This window comes from Pagrus pagrus (assembly GCF_965226575.1).
Source record: "Pagrus pagrus genome assembly, chromosome: 14".
NCBI lineage: Eukaryota > Metazoa > Chordata > Actinopteri > Spariformes > Sparidae > Pagrus > Pagrus pagrus.
This window is the reverse complement of record NC_140198.1, coordinates 26748050-26765643: the sequence shown is the minus strand read 5'-3', so window position 1 is coordinate 26765643 and position 17594 is coordinate 26748050. Positions and strand designations below refer to the sequence as shown.

Sequence of the window (17594 nt, the reverse complement as noted above, 5' to 3'; positions counted from 1 at the left end):
TTCTCAGCTTTCCAGTGCAAGGTGCTTAGTCTGACTTCTTTTTCTAATTACAGTGATGTAGGCTAATCAGAATGACTGTGGCACAACAACTTGCTGTAGTATCAGTAATTCTTGGCAGTGAAAAAAACAAAAGCAGTCTGGATGAGAAAATTTGTATATGGAGACGCATTCAACATGGGCTTTCCATTCTTCAGCGAGAACTGTTGTCAGTTGTCTGTAAAGAGTAGTATGATATTTAACATTAGTCTCAAGGACTAGCATGTTTATCGTTGCCTGGCAGCACTGTCAGCTGCTCCGGATGCCTCTCTCTCATTGGCTATTGTAGTCCATCTTGGAAAGTACAGATGGAATCCAGATTTTGAATCTAAGATATCAAACATGTTTGATATTTATAGGGGCGTCCCCATTGAGTCTGCAAGCAGTTTGGAGGGATTAAGATAGGATCTGTACACCACTCATATTCCCAGATAATCTGGGCCGAATTTCAGTGCAAACCAAGCTCCAAAACCAGATTTCATCTCTGATTGTCGGGAGGGGTAAATCAGGATAAATCGGCCGGAAACTCCTGTAGTGTGATTCCCGCCTTAGTGTTTCAAAAGCCTAGTTATGTGGTCTTATTTACTTCATCTTATGATAAGTAAGGCAAAAGAATAACGTTATTGATGTAATTAAAGAACACATACATTTTGATGGTCCCTGGTGACGGAGGTGAAACTTGTTGGTTTTAAAATCATAGGTGAAGCACATTTTTATAACCATACCTTAAATGGGATATGACATTTGCTTGTTTCAGTTTACCTGTTACAAGAAGTACTAGTGAGTCAGTGAAAGTTGCTGTATAGTGTCTTCTGTGGGTCAGGAAGGAGCACTTCAAGATTTGAAATAACAACCCTGATGTTGTCATAAACTGTGCCAACTTTATGAAAGTGGAATGCTGAATCACCCCTTTAAAGTGACCAATTCCCAAATTAGTCTGGAACCTCTTGGTTCCTGTTTGATTGCCAAGGGACAGTATAAACGGAAACAGATCGTAATGCCTCTGGATAGAAGTGAAGATTAAGTAACTGGGTTTTTTAATTCTTGCCTCAAAATTTGTTCAGAAACATATTTTGGTGCACTGCTAAAGTGAAAAAAGTGAAAGTTTACTTACCGCTGCTGCCCTTCATACAACGGAACCCTACAACTACTACTTATGCTGGAACCCCATTGGCGCACAGAACATCGCATCAAATCATAGAATGTATAAAAAGGTCAATGCATCCAACCCACCCAATATGAGATAAACAGTTGTGATTGGCTGAAGCAAGCAAATCAGGCCGTCTAGATAATGCTTGAGTTTCCACCTGCTGCACCACGGCATGTTGCAGTAGCGTCCCAGAAGTGGCTCTCAGCTCTGCTCTGTGGAGAATACACGCAGTCTTTTTTTGACGGGGGCGGACCAGCACAATCAGCACAGAGCAGAGCGGGCCAAACAGGAAGTCAGACAGCGGAACGGTATACAGAAGTCACGCCCCTTCCGGTGGATCCAATGGGACCTTATTTCGTAAAAACTTTGTATTGTAGTGAATGGAGAGAGACAAATTTTTTTTGTTGTGTCATGAATTACACATATGATGTTTGTGAATTTAAAACATAATTTTTCAAAATGAGAAAGTTAAAAAATGAGTTTGTCATAAAACTAATGAAATATAAGACTGTAAAAATACATAATTATTAAGACCACAGAGCCAACAGTTTCACTGATGTCGTCTCGTTGAACAGTCACCAAAACCTATAACTTAAACCTTGTAGAGCTGGTCCTGTATATAAGCTTGCTTGCAGAACTAACAAACTATCATTTTACATAACCGCAGTTATGGACAGATTTACTGAGATTTTACACCTTTGTTAATACTTTTTCTGTCCGAGTTGGCGGCCATGTTGGTGTTGATGACTTGTGTTGAGGGAGATGATGTAGTTCACTGAGCGGTTTAACACAAACTAGATGATATTTTACTTTATTTACGACAAACTGCGACTTTATTGCCTTGGAAAAGGATCTTTTAAATTGACAAACATCCTGTGTGTAGTTCATGGCACAACTCAAATGGGATCAAGGAGAAATGATGAAATTATCACAATCTGAGCAAGTAAACAACATCAGGCAGGCATGATGCTCCGCTTCTGAAACGCTCCCAGTGGGATATGAAGTCGCTGTGGGTGGAACAAAACAGCACGCCATGTAACACAGACGTGCCTAGTAGAATCAAGGAGTTAACATTAGTACACCTAAGTGCACCTAAGTGCCTGACTCTTCTTCTTTTTGCTTTTGTATTCAAGATATTGTTCCAAATTGACTTGTGAAATAAGTTACTGTTACTACATTCTAAATATGAACATATGGCCTTCATGTGCTACTAAAACAAAAAATCTAACTTGATACATGTAGACTATTTTTTTTAAAGAAGATTTGAAAATGTAAATGACAATTGTCAGGGCATAAAACCAATGAGCTGTTGATCTTTACAAATACTGACTTGATAAACCAACAATGGTATAACTTAATAAAAAAAGCTTAGAGAGAAAATGTAATCAAACCATGGATTTGGAGAACCATGAAACCCCAAACAAAGACATGCAGAGGAAGAAGGAATGTAAGATATTGATACTATGACAAATAAAAAACCTACTTTGTAGGTCAAAAAAAAACATAGGAATACATAATTTTGAAGCAAAAATAAACAAACAAAAAAACCCCAACATTTTACCTGTGGTCACCATGATGTGGCAATTTAAAAGAAAAATCACTAAGAAGTGAGTACGGAGACGTTCAGGGTTCACACCTGCTTTCTTTCTGGTCTTGGAGTTATTGTTGTTCATCATCATCTTCTTGGCCTTTTTAATACGTTGGTATCTCAGTGCATCAATCCTCTCAGACCCCGAAAGGGCACTCGGCGCACCTCGACGTTTTCTGTATAAAAAGCAGAGAGAGGGGAAAACGGGTAACTCCAGGCCAAACATAATCAGTGGACTGTTTCTGCACTACGGAGCGCAACAAAACCAGAAACCCACATGGTCTCAAAACAGCACTACTCGTGCTAAGCAAGAGGTGCAGCACGTTGCCAAAGGATCAATGTGAGACACCTAAAGAGCTGGACTCGGAAGTCCAGCATGTTTTTTGAAGAACAAATGATTAATTCTACTGTTATTAAAACATTGTGCATCATCTGGATTAACAACTAACAGTTATGTTGAGGATAATGACCATTATGTTTCATAAAATTAGTTCATAAATCCAGATGGTAAAATAATTTATGCACCTTAAAATTTAATTGCCCGTCAGGCAGAACTTATTAAAGATATTTGCTCAAATTGATCCAAACAATCTTCCAAAGAAAAGCAAAGTGTTACACAATTCCTGAAACTATCTATTTACATCATGATGTAAATTAGAACAGTGAGTAAAGTTTTTGAAAAGATACAACATTTAAATAGACTTGCACTGTTGGTTTCAGAGGAAAATTCTCCAAAAATTAATAATATTTTAAACAAAATGTAAGCAAGACTTTTCAATTGATGACATGTTTGCAGATTGTATGATTTTTTTTTTTCTTTAAATAATCTATTACACTCTGAAAATAACAGATGCAAATGTTTCCTTCAAGTGGAGCGTATATTTCTCAGCTGCTCATGATAGCATCTACAGACCTCCCTCCCATTCACGGAGGCACTTATGAGTTGGCAGCCCACAGATTTCTGCCACAAACACACACTTGGTTCTCTCAAGGCACAGAAAACAATTAGCATTACAGAGAGGTCATCTTCCCACCGTGGCTGCAGAGAGAAACCGATGGTTGTTAGTAGAGGGATAGAATCACAGCTGAGCAACAAAGCATCATCAATATGTATTCATAGACATGGATACTGTCTACAATGGGCTTCACCATGCTGACAGGGGGAGAGATGGCGGGAGGGGAAAATGACTACTCGGGAACAGTCACATAATGAAAAATAAGCCAAAGAAAAGCGAAGCACTAGGACAACAAATGTAACAAGAATTTATCAATATAATTGTTTCTTTTTTGAAACGGAGGAGCAATATTTAGCGATGGCATGCATGGCAGTTTGCACATGGAACACGACTTTAAAGGGGAATACATTCAAAAGCACTTCATTGGGCAGTTCACTCAAACATTGGGGTCCTCAAGCCCCCTGTGTGTCCCCCTTCTGCAAGCCCTTGGTGAAATATTTGTTCCTTGGGATAACAAGAAGTGCATAAGCTGTTTTGGCAGGACACTTGCTTCACATGGTAGTGAGAACTGTTCTGCAGTCCAAACTTACAAGTGCAATTGTATACTTAAAGTAGATGGCTTTATTCATGCTCTATACAGATGCTTTATATAGGGGATTAAGGCCATGTGTCCACCAGGAATCTGCGCTTAGTTATTTGTGCTACGGAGATGCTTGCAGAAAGTGCTGGTAATGGCTCCTGCTATTGCTCTTATGCTGTTTGCTGCTGAAACTGATGCATTTCTGATAAAAGCTGGAATATTTTTCAACTTCTTTAAAGTGCTGAGAACTTTACACATGCCAAGCTTTCATCACAGCAAGAAACATGCAAGAGCATTTCTGCTTTATTCTTAATGCAAAAAAAGAGCTGTGAATGATAGCTCCCAGTGGACACACAACTTAATGTGACGTCATAACGCCAATCTTACAAAATATTTTTTGGAGATTGGGGTCCAAAATATTTTCAATTGGTGTCATAAAATACAAGCATCTGTAAAATTTAAATGGCAGAATGTGTCACGCTTGAGGAGAATGCTAAGAAAGTTTTTAGAAAGTAATTATCTAAAAAAAAAAAAGAATGGCTATGTGGACAAGTCCACATAGACTTGACATAGACTACCCTTTGCACAGTATGCCATACCTTGTAATAATCTATATAGCACAGAAAGACACAAAACGACAAAATAAGCTGGTGATCATACCATATCATGATTTATATAATAGAAAACCAACATTACCTGGATGTATATCCAGTTCTATGACTACATGTGTGGCAATCTAATGGACTTTGCTATTGGTTACTTTATATAAAGGTACAATGCCCTTAATTATTAGAATTATTATTTGCTGGCCAAATGAGGCTGGTCCTACTGTACCAGGTACATCTTCAAACCAAGAGGGAGGAGGAGGCCAGGATTACCTGGAGAGGCTGGATGTCAGTTAAACATCTTCCCGGATGTCAGGTCAAAATAGTGAGTTGTAGGAATGGTTTGTTGAGGACCAATCACCACTCATGCTCCTTAAGCATCAAGTGGCTCCCCTCAAGGTGCCGGTGTCTGACCTACAGTATGTAGTGCACATGTTTCTCTCACAGTTGATGGCAAAGACCACAGACATCCTGAAAAAGGCTGCCACCTGAGTGTGGTGCCAGTTGTAATCCTTGACAATCTCCTCGGCAACCAGTTCCATCATGTAGTGGGTGAGAAAGGGGTGTTAGCCTGCCAAAATGGCTAGGCTAGAGCTGCACCCTGAGCAGCATAGGAAATTAGACAGGATTGAGCAGCAATTGATTCCATCCTGCAGAAGATTTCTGAATATGAGAGATGGTTTACCATTGGGCTAAAGGTAGAAAGAGGAAAGGCACACATTGACTGTATTCCTGGCACGTGCAATTCCTCTGTTTGATTGCTGGGCCATGACGATGTATTTGGTAGCAAAAGCCATTGACAGGACCTAGGCATTTTACAGTGCATTCCATTTTTTGTTGGCTTGTAAAAAAGAGCATCAAATGGGGACATGTGAACCATGCCTTCTATATGACATGTGGCTTTGCGGTAAAGCTCATGGTATGGTCATTCACTGGCATTTCAACAGTGGAGGAGGTAGAGGGATCACTATTCATGAGCAGCTGCCTGAAACAAACCCTGGAGATAGTTGAGTGGGTAATAGTAAGTCAAACAAGTGTGGCGATCTTGCTCAAACTAGATGTCACTGAACTGGTGGGGTGGGAGAAGACAGACTTAAGCTTTGATGTGCTTGATGCTGTCTCCGGAGTGTAAGGATGAGTGTGCCAAGAGGGACATCATTGCACCTCTTCTTGCCAGTCATCAAGACAAAATGTGGTCCCAGAGACAACTTTTGTAGCAGGGACTATCACAAAAGGGGTTTTGAGTATCAGCACTAGTAGTGTTTGTCTGGATGAGCGGAAGATAATGGATGGATGGACGGATGGTGTTTGTCTGTGGACCGATTTTGTCAACGTAATAGTGTCACAACCGTGCAAGATGCAGTCATGAAACTTTATAGGTGTGTTGTTGAGATCAAAATGAAGGGCCTAGTTCAAGAGCCGGTGTGGTTGGACCCATGACTACTGAGTAATCATGTAATAACGTAGTAATGACTAGTGACTACTCATGGTACAGAACGGCAACATGTTGACATGCCTGGTGTGATCCTCTTGCTTCTCACTTTATAAAGGACAAAAATTCAAACAGGCATCTGTAGAACATGACATGACATGCCATAACATGTCATGAGGTGTTCTTTTGGTAACAGTTGTTGACTTCTTGCTCCTCAACAGAATATATTTTTTTGGAGTTTCAGAGGATACTGCAATTTATTACACATTGAGCACAAAAGCCACTTTATGTGCTTGTAGCTCACGCGCCATCTACAGAGGCCTACAATGTCACGCAATAGCATAAACAAAGCTTTAGTTGATTGCAGCTGAAGCATGTACAGTGGGCATTTTGGGCCAACACAAGAGTGGAGCAGAGGGAGCAGGTATTATCCATGATAATATGTTGAAATGGTGTTGGATTGCTACATTTGTGTTTGCTGAAGAGTTCTTCACAATGATTCAAGGCAAACTGAGGGAGAAAAACACCAATTTTCTCACTCAATAATGGCATACAACTACCTAACTGGATGTGAAGTCCATTGATCTGTCTCAGGGTGCCAAGGCAGAGCCTCATTGGGGTAAATCAATAGAGAAATCAGACTGTGGCTGAGCTCACATGAAATACAAGCAACCAACAGTATAAAGTCAAAAAAAATCAAAAATATTGGACATTTTCTTGGGACTTGCTCCTGCATTTGACTTTTAGCCATGACACACAACTGAAGTGTGGTACATCTCTAGATGAAAGGTGTTGGTGCGTCGAAACATGTCTGAAGCTTGGAATCATTCAGATAAAGTGTAGTCCAGTTTGGCCATGTACAGTTGTGTTATTTGGTTTTTGCACCAAATACTATCTTCTAATGTATTACATTCCATTCGGTGACCTTTGCTGAACTAATTTTTTGAGAACTTAACCAAGTAATCAATAAGTGCTTGAAGAAATATATTAAATTGGTTAGGCTGATAATATACCTATTGTCTATCGATAAAAAAATTTCATGTGAATGTGGTCAGTTAGCAAACCACTCAAGCATGAAATAATGTTGGTGATACATCTCTGACCTAATCTATTTCTTCAACTAACAGATGGCATATGCATATCAGTCTGAATGCATAATATACTGAAGACTGCAGAACTTAAAATGCATAGCTACTTTGAGAAAAGGGAAAAAGAAAGAACTGAAATAAACTACACGTGTTGACTGAAGGAAGGAACAAATCAAACAAAGACTCAAAGTCTTGTATTCCCCTTTAAAGGACGAGGTGATCAAAAAAGTCCCACCTGCTAACCCCCCCCTTTCAGACATGGATCCAACCCTTACCTATTGCGGTGTAGAGGACCTGGTCACAACAACGCTGCCCAGATAGCTGAGATCAATCAAAAACAAAGCAGGTAAGACTCCAGGAGCCATCAAGAACCACCATACTGCCCCTAATTCATAATGATGGAGACATTGCAGTACATGAGAAGCGGACAGGCCCTGTGACACACTTTGCCCAACAACCTCTCCTTGGTAGCCAGACCTGGGAGTGTCCTGGGGGCAATTAAGGGGATTGGGGAGAGGAGGATTACAGAAAAGGAAGGGGAAGTAGGATAGGAAAAAATCTGAGAGGTTGGAAGGAAAAGGAGAATTGATCATGCAGTTAGGTGACTAAGGCCGAGGATGGGCCGCAGGGCCTGCCAAGATGAACTCTTCTTAAAGCATCCCTCCGCATGATAAAGGCATCTTCAAAGGCTTGGAGCTAGACATAACAATGGGTGTTTGTTTTGTCTGGGGAATCAATTTGATGAATATTATGGGATTCCTCCTGTTAGGTGAAAGCAGGGTAACGCATGATATAGATGGAAAAACATGGATCCAGTGGTGATGTCTGCAAATTCCCAGGCTTTTAGGGGCTTGTGCCAAATAAATTTCACAGTGCACTGGCAATAGCATTTTTATCAGAATGGATTGTAGCCCCAAAAGGTCTGAAATGTAATCTGTGAAGCAAATGCATATTCTTGTCAACTCAACAAATTATCTGTTTCATAATTAATACTTTTTTGTTCTTTCACTTGATAATGAAATGTAATTGTCAATGTGATAATTTTGGAACTATGCTTCACAGATTTAATGGGTGAATACCTCTAACTTGATGTCTGACATGAAAAGCAGCCTTGACCAAATTGACTAAACTTAAAAGTTTCTCATCAAGCTCATCAAATGAATCATCACAATGGCTTTCCTTCAACCAAAATAGTTGTCATTTCTTACATAAAAGTGTTAACAAATGAAAAAAAAAGCCTAAACTAAACATAAACTAAAGAAGTAATTTGCCACAGAGATGATTTAAAAATCGATGATGGATATTAGACAGCACTTTAGTAACCAAAATGTCAGAGCAACTTCACACATTAAAAGCATTATGGGTTGGGGCAGATGACGCGAACGGTATCCCTCTCTGCATGCCTAATGCACCTACCCTGAAGCTGACAACTGGGGTGGAGAGGGCTCAGATGGAAGGATCTCCTCCTCAGTCCTCCTCTGAGATGGCATCTGCCCAAATATGTTGCTGCTTTCCATGGGGGGTGACGGGGACTGGGAAGCTGGGTAGCTGGTTGCAGAGGTGGCAAAGGCCATGTGGGAACGGTAGCTGGGACTGGCTCTCCTGCTTCCCTGGCCTTGGGCAGGTGAGGAGGAGGGGGAAGATCTCCTTGAGAAGCTGGCTGTGGAAGGAGGGAGGAGGGTAATCTCAGACATCTCTGGGGGTATGGGAGGTTGAGCAAAGCTGGGACGTGGCCGGGGACGTACTACAATCTCTGGGGAGCCCTCATGAGAACTAAGGGGGCTTTGGGTGAGGGGTGAGAGTCGAGAGGGCTGAAGAACCACCTGATGCATGCCGGAATCCATCCTACGAGCCTGTCTGGGACTGAAACGAGGGGCGGTTTCAAACCATCGTGTGTCCAGGCTACTGAATGTGCTAGGGACAATATGGGCCATTGGATCGGTGTAAGGCAAAACCGGCACACCCATACCGTGGCTTGTGTGTCTTAGCTGCCCTATATGTGCCTCTTGCATAGCTAAATGCTTGGCTGGAGAGCCACGAGGCTTGGCCTTGCTGGGAGACTTGCTTGAGTGGCTCCTTGGGGCCTCCAGTGGCAGGACAGCTGGGTAAGTAGGCATTGGAAGGGAGGAAGGCTGGAAAGCACTCAGGGGAAGTACATGAGGTGGAGGAGGATAGGGGGAGTCGTGGCGGAGATGCAAAGGGTGATGTGGGGGAAAAATGAATTGGGGCCCCTCCAGACTTGCAAAGGTAAAATCCAGTCCCTGCCAGATCTCCGGTGAACGAGAGGAAGATGTGAGTGTCAGAGGAAGTGGAAAACCAGAGACAGCATATTGTGGGAAATCACCCTCCCCCATTTCTTCAGGAATCATGGGGTGACCAAAAGGACCTTCAGCAAGGTATGGAGGGGAGGACATGACAGAGCTGAGTGGGCTAGTGTCAGGCATGTAAAAAGGAGGTGGGGGATCATGATCCCCAGGGTGGCCTAGATAGCCATAGAAGGCCCTGTGATGGAGAGAGCCTCGGATCTGCCCTGTGGCCTGGAGCCGACTACTCTCCATGATGGTCATACCTTCGAAGGGCCTTTGGAAACGAGGGCTGTAGGCTGGAGGTTGCAGGTAGGATTCCTGACTGGAGATGGGGGAAATCTGGTGAGGCCGAAGGGGGGCCATAACTGGCGGCAGAGGCCTGGGATCATCATTCTCTTCGTCTGACTGCCGGAATTCAGGATAGAGGTCTGATTCTTCCACAAAGGGGAAGCCCTCAATTCGCCGGGGCTTGACAGACATTTCTGCATCAGTGGGATCGATGACAAAGCGTCCATCTGGGCCTCGGCTGATGAGTTCAATGGGTGTTGTTGCTTCAGCTTCATGCTTGGAGATAGTGTACTTCTTGCTTGTTATTGCTCTTTTGGTCTTCATGTATAAAGACAATTCCTCCTTCTTCCCTGGACTTGGGGGTGGTTTCTTCCCACGCTGGTCATGACTATCTTCAGATGATTCTGATGGGGATGCCTTTGAACGAATGCTTTCTGGGCTCACCTTTCCTGAAGATGACCTACAGAAAGGAGTACAGAGGAAGTGAATAATTGAAAATATATTCAATTCAAAATCCAGTAGTCTGCGCAAAGCAAAGCTTTGCTGGTGGTTCTGAAGACGAATCCAGCTAAAACAACATTAAACAAAATGACAATACACCTAACACAAGGAGATGAGTAATAAAAGCAAATCTGTTATAAACAACATCAATGACAGCTGCATTCTTTATACAGGATTATGACTGCTACTTTAAAACACATTTTGACTCATTATTGAACAAAGGTATATGTGTATTTTCTGTTACACTACTGAAAAAAGTGAGGGTTAAAAGTGTAGATGCAGAGGTTTAGTGACACGAGAGCTTTTTTTGTGATGTTTTGTTTGTCAAAGTCATGGAGGTGCACACAAGGAGGGGATATCACACAGAGTAAATTATACAATAAACGGACCTGTGTCAATCTCCAACATATAGTAATTCCATGCATAATTCCATTTGAAAGAATTGAGAAATAATATGACAACAACAAACTGGTGTGTTAGTGCCCACAGAGGGGGTTGCCATTTGAATTGAAAGGTACAAGGTAAGGATGACATTTTCAATTTTGTCTTTGTACAACACCTGTCTTTGTACGACACCGATTTAAAAATTGAATTAGACTATTATTATAAAGAACAACAAGCCTCTGGAAACTTGGCTTCAAATTGTTACTAAAAACAATTTCTCACTAAATTACATTACATTTAATTACATTACATTACAGATACACCTATTATTCATGCAAATTAACAAAATTAAAATAAATCTTCTCATAATATTTTATTGAAAGGCCCATGACACATGTTGGCCAATGTCTGGGCTGTTTGAGCGTCTGTGGCCCCAGTTTTTGTGGTGTGTCCCGCACCCTTGGCACTAATTGGTAACTTGTCGGCGGCTTTTCGTCCAATTGGCTCATTGGTAAGAGAAATCACCCTGATTGGCTGTTCAACCAAGCAGTGCACAAAAAGAGTAGTAGTAGATCATGTAGAATCCATGATTTAACCCATTTAGTGCAGTTTCTTATTTTTTGCGACCGCCTCTATGCCAGTGCCATTTGCAACTTTCTCCTGAGTCTTTCAGTTTCAGTTTTTTGAGTGAGGATTACAGATTACAAATCCTGATTGGTGCCCAGAACTAAGTGACATTAAATTTTTCTAACAGAATGCCAACCATTTCAAAGCAGTGAGAAAAGCACAGAGAAAAAAGAAATGTATCCTCCAATGAAATAAGCAAAACTGTTCAGAAAATATTGCGTTCATCTAGGACCCCAGCGCTCACAGTCAAGAGGTGGTTGAGAAAATGGATTACCAGAGCCTTTAAGAGTGTTCCCATTTCTACTGGTTGAACAGTGTAGGATTTATAGCACTTTTTAGACATCGTTCTCCTAAAATGAATAGTGTTTTTTAAATTAAAGGGGTACATACATAAATACCTTCAATCTAAAGTTGAAAGTGAGCAATAATCCATCTCGTTCTTTCAGCAATGCATCTAAAATGTGTATTTCTGTGTGTGGCACACACATTTAATTGCTGTATTAGAAAAGTTACAATTACATCCTTTGCAACCTCTTTTAGTGTCATGTCCACTACATAATGCTCGAGGTGAATATGTTGAGATGCTTAGGATGTAAATTGTAAATGGACTGCAAAGGATGTACATTTGGGAGACACGCTTGGAAGAAACAGCTTCCTGGACCACTTCAGGGCCAAAAGGCAAATCTCCATGACAGCATACTGACAGTATAAATCTGTCAAAACCAGGTCAAAGGAGGGTCTGAACAAAAGCTAGTTAAGACTGCCTTTTTGTGTAACCAGCACCAATTCTGGGAATATCAAAAGACTTCAGAGTATCAAAGACAAATCCAGGCAATGACGGAGGGTTATATAAATTGTATATGGGAACCTGACCAATGCCAAACACACTTTAAAGTACATGATGTGAAATTTTGTTCTTCTTTAGTGAAATATTTTTGTCAATTATAACATGTCTTTTTACAGGAAGGAGGAAAGGAAAAACATGAATTTGTTTTAAAGCCACAATTACTTTATTTTCTTAAGAATGAAACATGGCCAATCCTCAGTGTAATAACAAAAGCTTGTGCTCATAATGACCATGCTACAAATAGTATTTTAAAGGCAACTGCCAATGAAAAGCCCTGTTACATAAGATATATATTTCATGTTTGTTCCCAGGGTGCAACACTGTCTCAGATATGGTTTCTGTTAAAAGTCACATCTGCTTCATTAAGATAAAGAGACAAATAATAGTGAAATCCTATATGTTGTAGCTTGCTGTCATAACCTGCAGTGACAATATACATGCAATATAACTGAAGCACATACTATACATCACAACAACTATGCTTGTCTGAATAGGTGCTCCCTTTTCTGTGTTAACATACAATGCAACAATCATCATATAATTTAATCATTCTTTTTGTTATCTTTTGTAGATTTGACGATTATTCCTATTACTCCAATTATTATTGGTTACAATACTATCTTAATCGTCAACTTCAAGAATTGTTTTCAGACAACCATGGGCTTGTTTTAAAGCTTTCTGATTACCTTTATTTGTAATACCATGTAAAATATGTTGTTGAGTTGTCTGATGATACATCATGTCACTGTTTCTCTCAAGAAAAACAGTGACTATGACCAAAAGGAATAATGGTCAAATGTATAAAATGCAGGCTGTATAATCTGAATGGTCTCTTCATGTTGTTAGTAAACATTACAGTGGGAATTACTGCTGATGCTCTTTAAACTGGATGTATCATCAAAAAAAGAAAATTAAGGGCAAAACGGCAAATACTGCCTCATAATCTGATGCAGATTCAGTGATTACTGATGCTGTAGACCCTTCAATTTTACCATGATCATTATGCAATTATATGTATATAATACTGAGTATGTTTTTTTTATGCCCTTACACATGTCACACACTGTCGTGATCAGCAGTTGGCACTGATGCTGTCATGTTTACGAGCTAAAAATACAGATTGACAGTACAAACACTTGACTTCCATTTAACGCAACAAGGTAGATTGACAGGAGAAGTGAAGAAAAGATGTGACTGTGACTGCAACAGGGATAAGAATGGAATAGCGGTGAAGTCTATCAATTCGGAAATGTAAAAAAGAAAGTGTGTCATGTCACTTGGAGGTGAACAGTGGTTTAAAAGAGTGAGCAAAGACACAGAGTCACATATAGCTCAACCCACAGAAATACTCACAAAGCATAAACAGAGTGCTGTGCACAATGCAGAAAGCCGGAATTATGTAAAAGGAATTGTTCCATATTTTGGAAATAAGCTGATTTGCTTTATTGGTGAGAATTATGGGAGGATTGATATCACTGTCACACCTACATTGTAAATATAAAAAGGTCGCAGCCAGCAGCCAGTTAGCTTAGTATCAAGACTGGAAACAAGGCAAAAGAGCTAGCCAAGCCGAGCTGTACCTATACCAGCTACTCTTAACTTGACTAATTAACACATGTTGGTTTAATCAATACAAAAATTGAAGTGTAATGACAACAATTCACCATTTAAGGGTGGCTTTAAGACAGATTTGTTACCTTTTAAATATAGCTAGGTTTGTGCTTCCCTTATTTCCATTTTTTGTACTATGCTAAGTTCAGCTAATCGGCTGCTAGCTGTAGCTTCAATCTTCTCATCTTACTCTCTGCCAAGAAGTACATTTCCCAAAAATGTCAAAATATTCCTTTAACAAATACATTCAAGTACTGTGACTGATCACACATCTCAAGATTTCATTGCACTGGACAGAGGTCCCATGCCTTTTAGATATTCATTTCAGCAAAATCACCTATAGGCCATAAATGCCTTACATTTAAATTAGCAAGAATGTTTCTAATGCAGTGTATAATGTAATTTAACATAATCAAACTTGAAACTTTGCTTTCATTTAATCATCTGCCTTAGACTTGTTGACGTGTCACGTGTTAACGACACACCATTATCATACCTTGAATGGTCATTATACTGTATGTAGTTGAGTAAGAGGATCTCAGTCAGCCTTTAAGTTAAATGAGAACATCTATACTACTCTTACAGCATGTCTGAACATATGGAGCTAGAATCATGGGATAGTTAGCTTAGCTTAGCATTGAGACTGGAAACGGGGAGGAAGCTCACTAATTAACATGTAATGTCAATTTGTGGTTTTATGGGAGGTTATGTGCCAGGTAACAAGTGTAAAGTCAGACAATCCGTTTCCTCTGGCGTCCAGTCTTTATCTTGAGCTAAGCTTACCATCCCCTGGTCCTCGCTTCATATTTGAGTGGTATGAGAGATGTACCGATTCTGATTTAAAGAGAATCTCCACCAATTTTATACATTAAAGGAATAGTTCACTCCAGAACGAAATTCAGTCATTATCGACTCACCCTCATGCTGATGAGACACACCGGTATCAGGGCCGTAGCCACCATTGAGGACACCGAGGTCAAGTCCTCGGTACTTTTTCCCTTAAGTTTTGTTTCATTAAAACCGAAAGTAAACACGTGCCGAATGTTGACCTCGGTATTTCAAAAATCCTGGCTACGGCCCTGACCGGTATTTACATCCAGCTTTGAGTTTCAGATTTTCAAATCACTAGTGCAGGCAGATCCCTCTTGTTTTTGTGTGTTGCTTGGTTGCTCACAGCAGGATGTAAATACCGGTGTGTAGCTATCGCGAGTTGTAGTTGATCTGGTGCAGCTTCCGTAGTGCAAGCGGCTGTAAGGGAGACCCGCGTGCACGCGGGAGCGTGCCTCCAGGCAAATACAGTAGAGTGACTGTTTAGGCTAGAAAAATGTACTAAATGACGTCGTTCCGAGTAAACTCTGGATGTCGCCACTTCAGGACACTTGGATTGCAGCGGATGAGCAGTATGGAGGAATATTACAAAGTTTTTGTGTAGTTTTATGGACCTTTTTGTCTCAGACGCCATTGGCGCCCGTTATAACCCCAGCGGGTCTCCAGCTGCACTTTGAGGAATAAGAAACTACACCAGACTTCTCATCAGCATGAGGGTGAGTCGATAATGACTGAATTTCGTTCTAGAGTGAACTATTCCTTTAAAGTGTGTTTACAGTTCTTGGGGAGTACAACTGCATATGTGAAAAAGTAGTATGTTTTAAAAGGCAGTCCACTGGTCTAACAGTGCACTCCTATAACACCGTTGGACTCATTACAGACTTTTTAAAAACAAATAATCAAGATTTTCATTTCTTTATGCCATGCATTCTTCTTTGTTTTCAAAACCTGGTGCCCATAAATTTCAAACAATGCAACTTTGCCACTGAGTGACCACACAGGAGGCGATTATCATATTTCATGTGGCTTCCTCTGGAGCCACAAGAGAAGTGTGAAGCTGAGAGAAATGAGCAGACCCTACCTAGCCTACCCTTTGTCTTTGAATCTTGACCCACATGGCACAATGGATTACTAATTAAAAAATAATCCCTAATATACAGGTCTGAAGTTGGACTTTTTCAGCATCTTCTTACAATGAAGATCCTTCATCACTCATCAAAGGAAGATCACGACCAGTATTGTTGTTGCCTTGTGAGGACATCTGGCCAGAAGCATGCAGCCAGGTCAGGAGTCTGAGGAGCTGGGGTTGAATCAAAGTGCAAAGGGGTGTATACAGTGTGCAAGAACAGGTGGGCAATGGCTGGCACACTCACTGAGGACTGGGAGGTTGGGGCCTGTACCTGCTTGCGTCCAGCCCCTCCCAGTAGGGCTCGACGCTGGGAATGAGGCTAATTGGATTCCTGTAGATATGGGGAGATCAGACAGTAAGAAGTGGGGAGAATATGGGGGTAAACAGGAAGCCTGTCAATGGTATGTTTGACAAAGCAAGAGAAAATGAGAGAAATTAGCTTGATATTACTATTAAAAAAGTTGGAAAAGAAAAGAAGAAAGAAATGGGAAGAAGTATTAGTAAGTCAGAGACAAAATCTGAAATAAATAAATGTCAGAGAAAATGTTTGAGGACAAGTTGTAGAGCAACAAGGTGGAGATGAAGGCAAGAAAGAGGAGAGAAACATGGATAAGATGCGACAGCAACGCTTTATATTAAGGTCCTTGTAAAAGGTGTTGGTTAATAGTTAATAATGCCTTTGTAAGTTCTTATAAGATATGAAATGATAGGACTTTATAGTCAGTTTACACTGAAATTTATTTTGCATCATCATGCAGTTATGCTCAAGAGGTTTACACACAGGTTAGACATACAGTTACACTTATGGTGCACATTCATAAAAGCACATCCAGCATTCATGACCATGAAACATATCACAAAATACTCTCAAATCTAGAGTCGTAGTACTTGGGAATGGTCTTGGTCTCATGACCACTTTTTGAAAGGCCTCAGTCTCGTCTTTGAATCAAACTAATTTTTACTCAATCTTGTCTTGGTCTCAGACAAAGAGGACTCTATGTATGGAATGTATTCCAGGACCAGTCAAGACCACAGCTTCATCACTGTATTGAATAACTGTTTGCAACATACTGTACTTTATGATGGTATTGATGGGAAGACAAGAGTCACCCAGGAAACCTGAGGATTTCATTTGTCTTCTGTGGGTGTTTTCATGCAAATCTGGATCTCTCAGATTTACTTCAAGAGTGCCTATGGTTTGCATGATTCAAATTTTAGCGCAAGTGTCTCATGCAGTGTGGGATGTGCACTGTTCTCGATCTTGACTTGGTCTCAACCCCTCAGAGTCTTGGCCTTGTCTCGGTCTTGATACACACTGGTCTTGTTCATGACTTTTGGTGGTTTCTGTTTTGGTGGTCTTGACTACAACAAGATTCAGATCTTATTTAGCAGCACATTGGTTTTGATTTAGCAACATAACAGACTGATATATAAAATAATTCTTCCGCTGTTGCATTTAAATGGAGGGACCCTAAATTGCCTATTAGAGGGGAGGAGTTGGTCTTCTCCGTTTAGAGCATGCAAGGGGTCAGAAGGGATACTGTTAGCAAGTCTGAGCATGCTGTTGTTGTGGGTTACTTGAGAGAAGTGTGCCACAGGTTGGCCAATTAGCACAAATGTGGAGGTGATTATATACAT

At 40.6% G+C, this 17594-nt stretch overlaps 1 protein-coding gene and 1 long non-coding RNA gene across 5 annotated transcripts in view; one reads left to right on the top strand and one right to left on the bottom strand.

Moving 5' to 3' along the window:
* The window catches only part of LOC311269995 (protein turtle homolog B-like), a 146268-nt gene that overhangs the window by 9547 nt on the left and 119127 nt on the right, over positions 1-17594 (bottom strand). For 2 of the 4 annotated variants that reach the window (XM_084374593.1, XM_084374594.1), the window contains exons 18-20: positions 16201-16287; positions 8852-10489; positions 2823-2950 (exon numbers count right to left, since the gene is read on the bottom strand). In XM_084374593.1, the coding sequence (XP_084230719.1) occupies positions 2823-2950; positions 8852-10489; positions 16201-16287 (1853 nt within the window). The remainder of the gene's footprint in view (positions 1-2822; positions 2951-8851; positions 10490-16200; positions 16288-17594) is intronic. The other 2 variants (XM_084374595.1, XM_084374596.1) reach the window with 1 other exon arrangement.
* Positions 1-17594, top strand: part of LOC311269998 — a 42048-nt gene that overhangs the window by 17980 nt on the left and 6474 nt on the right. The window lies entirely within an intron of this gene.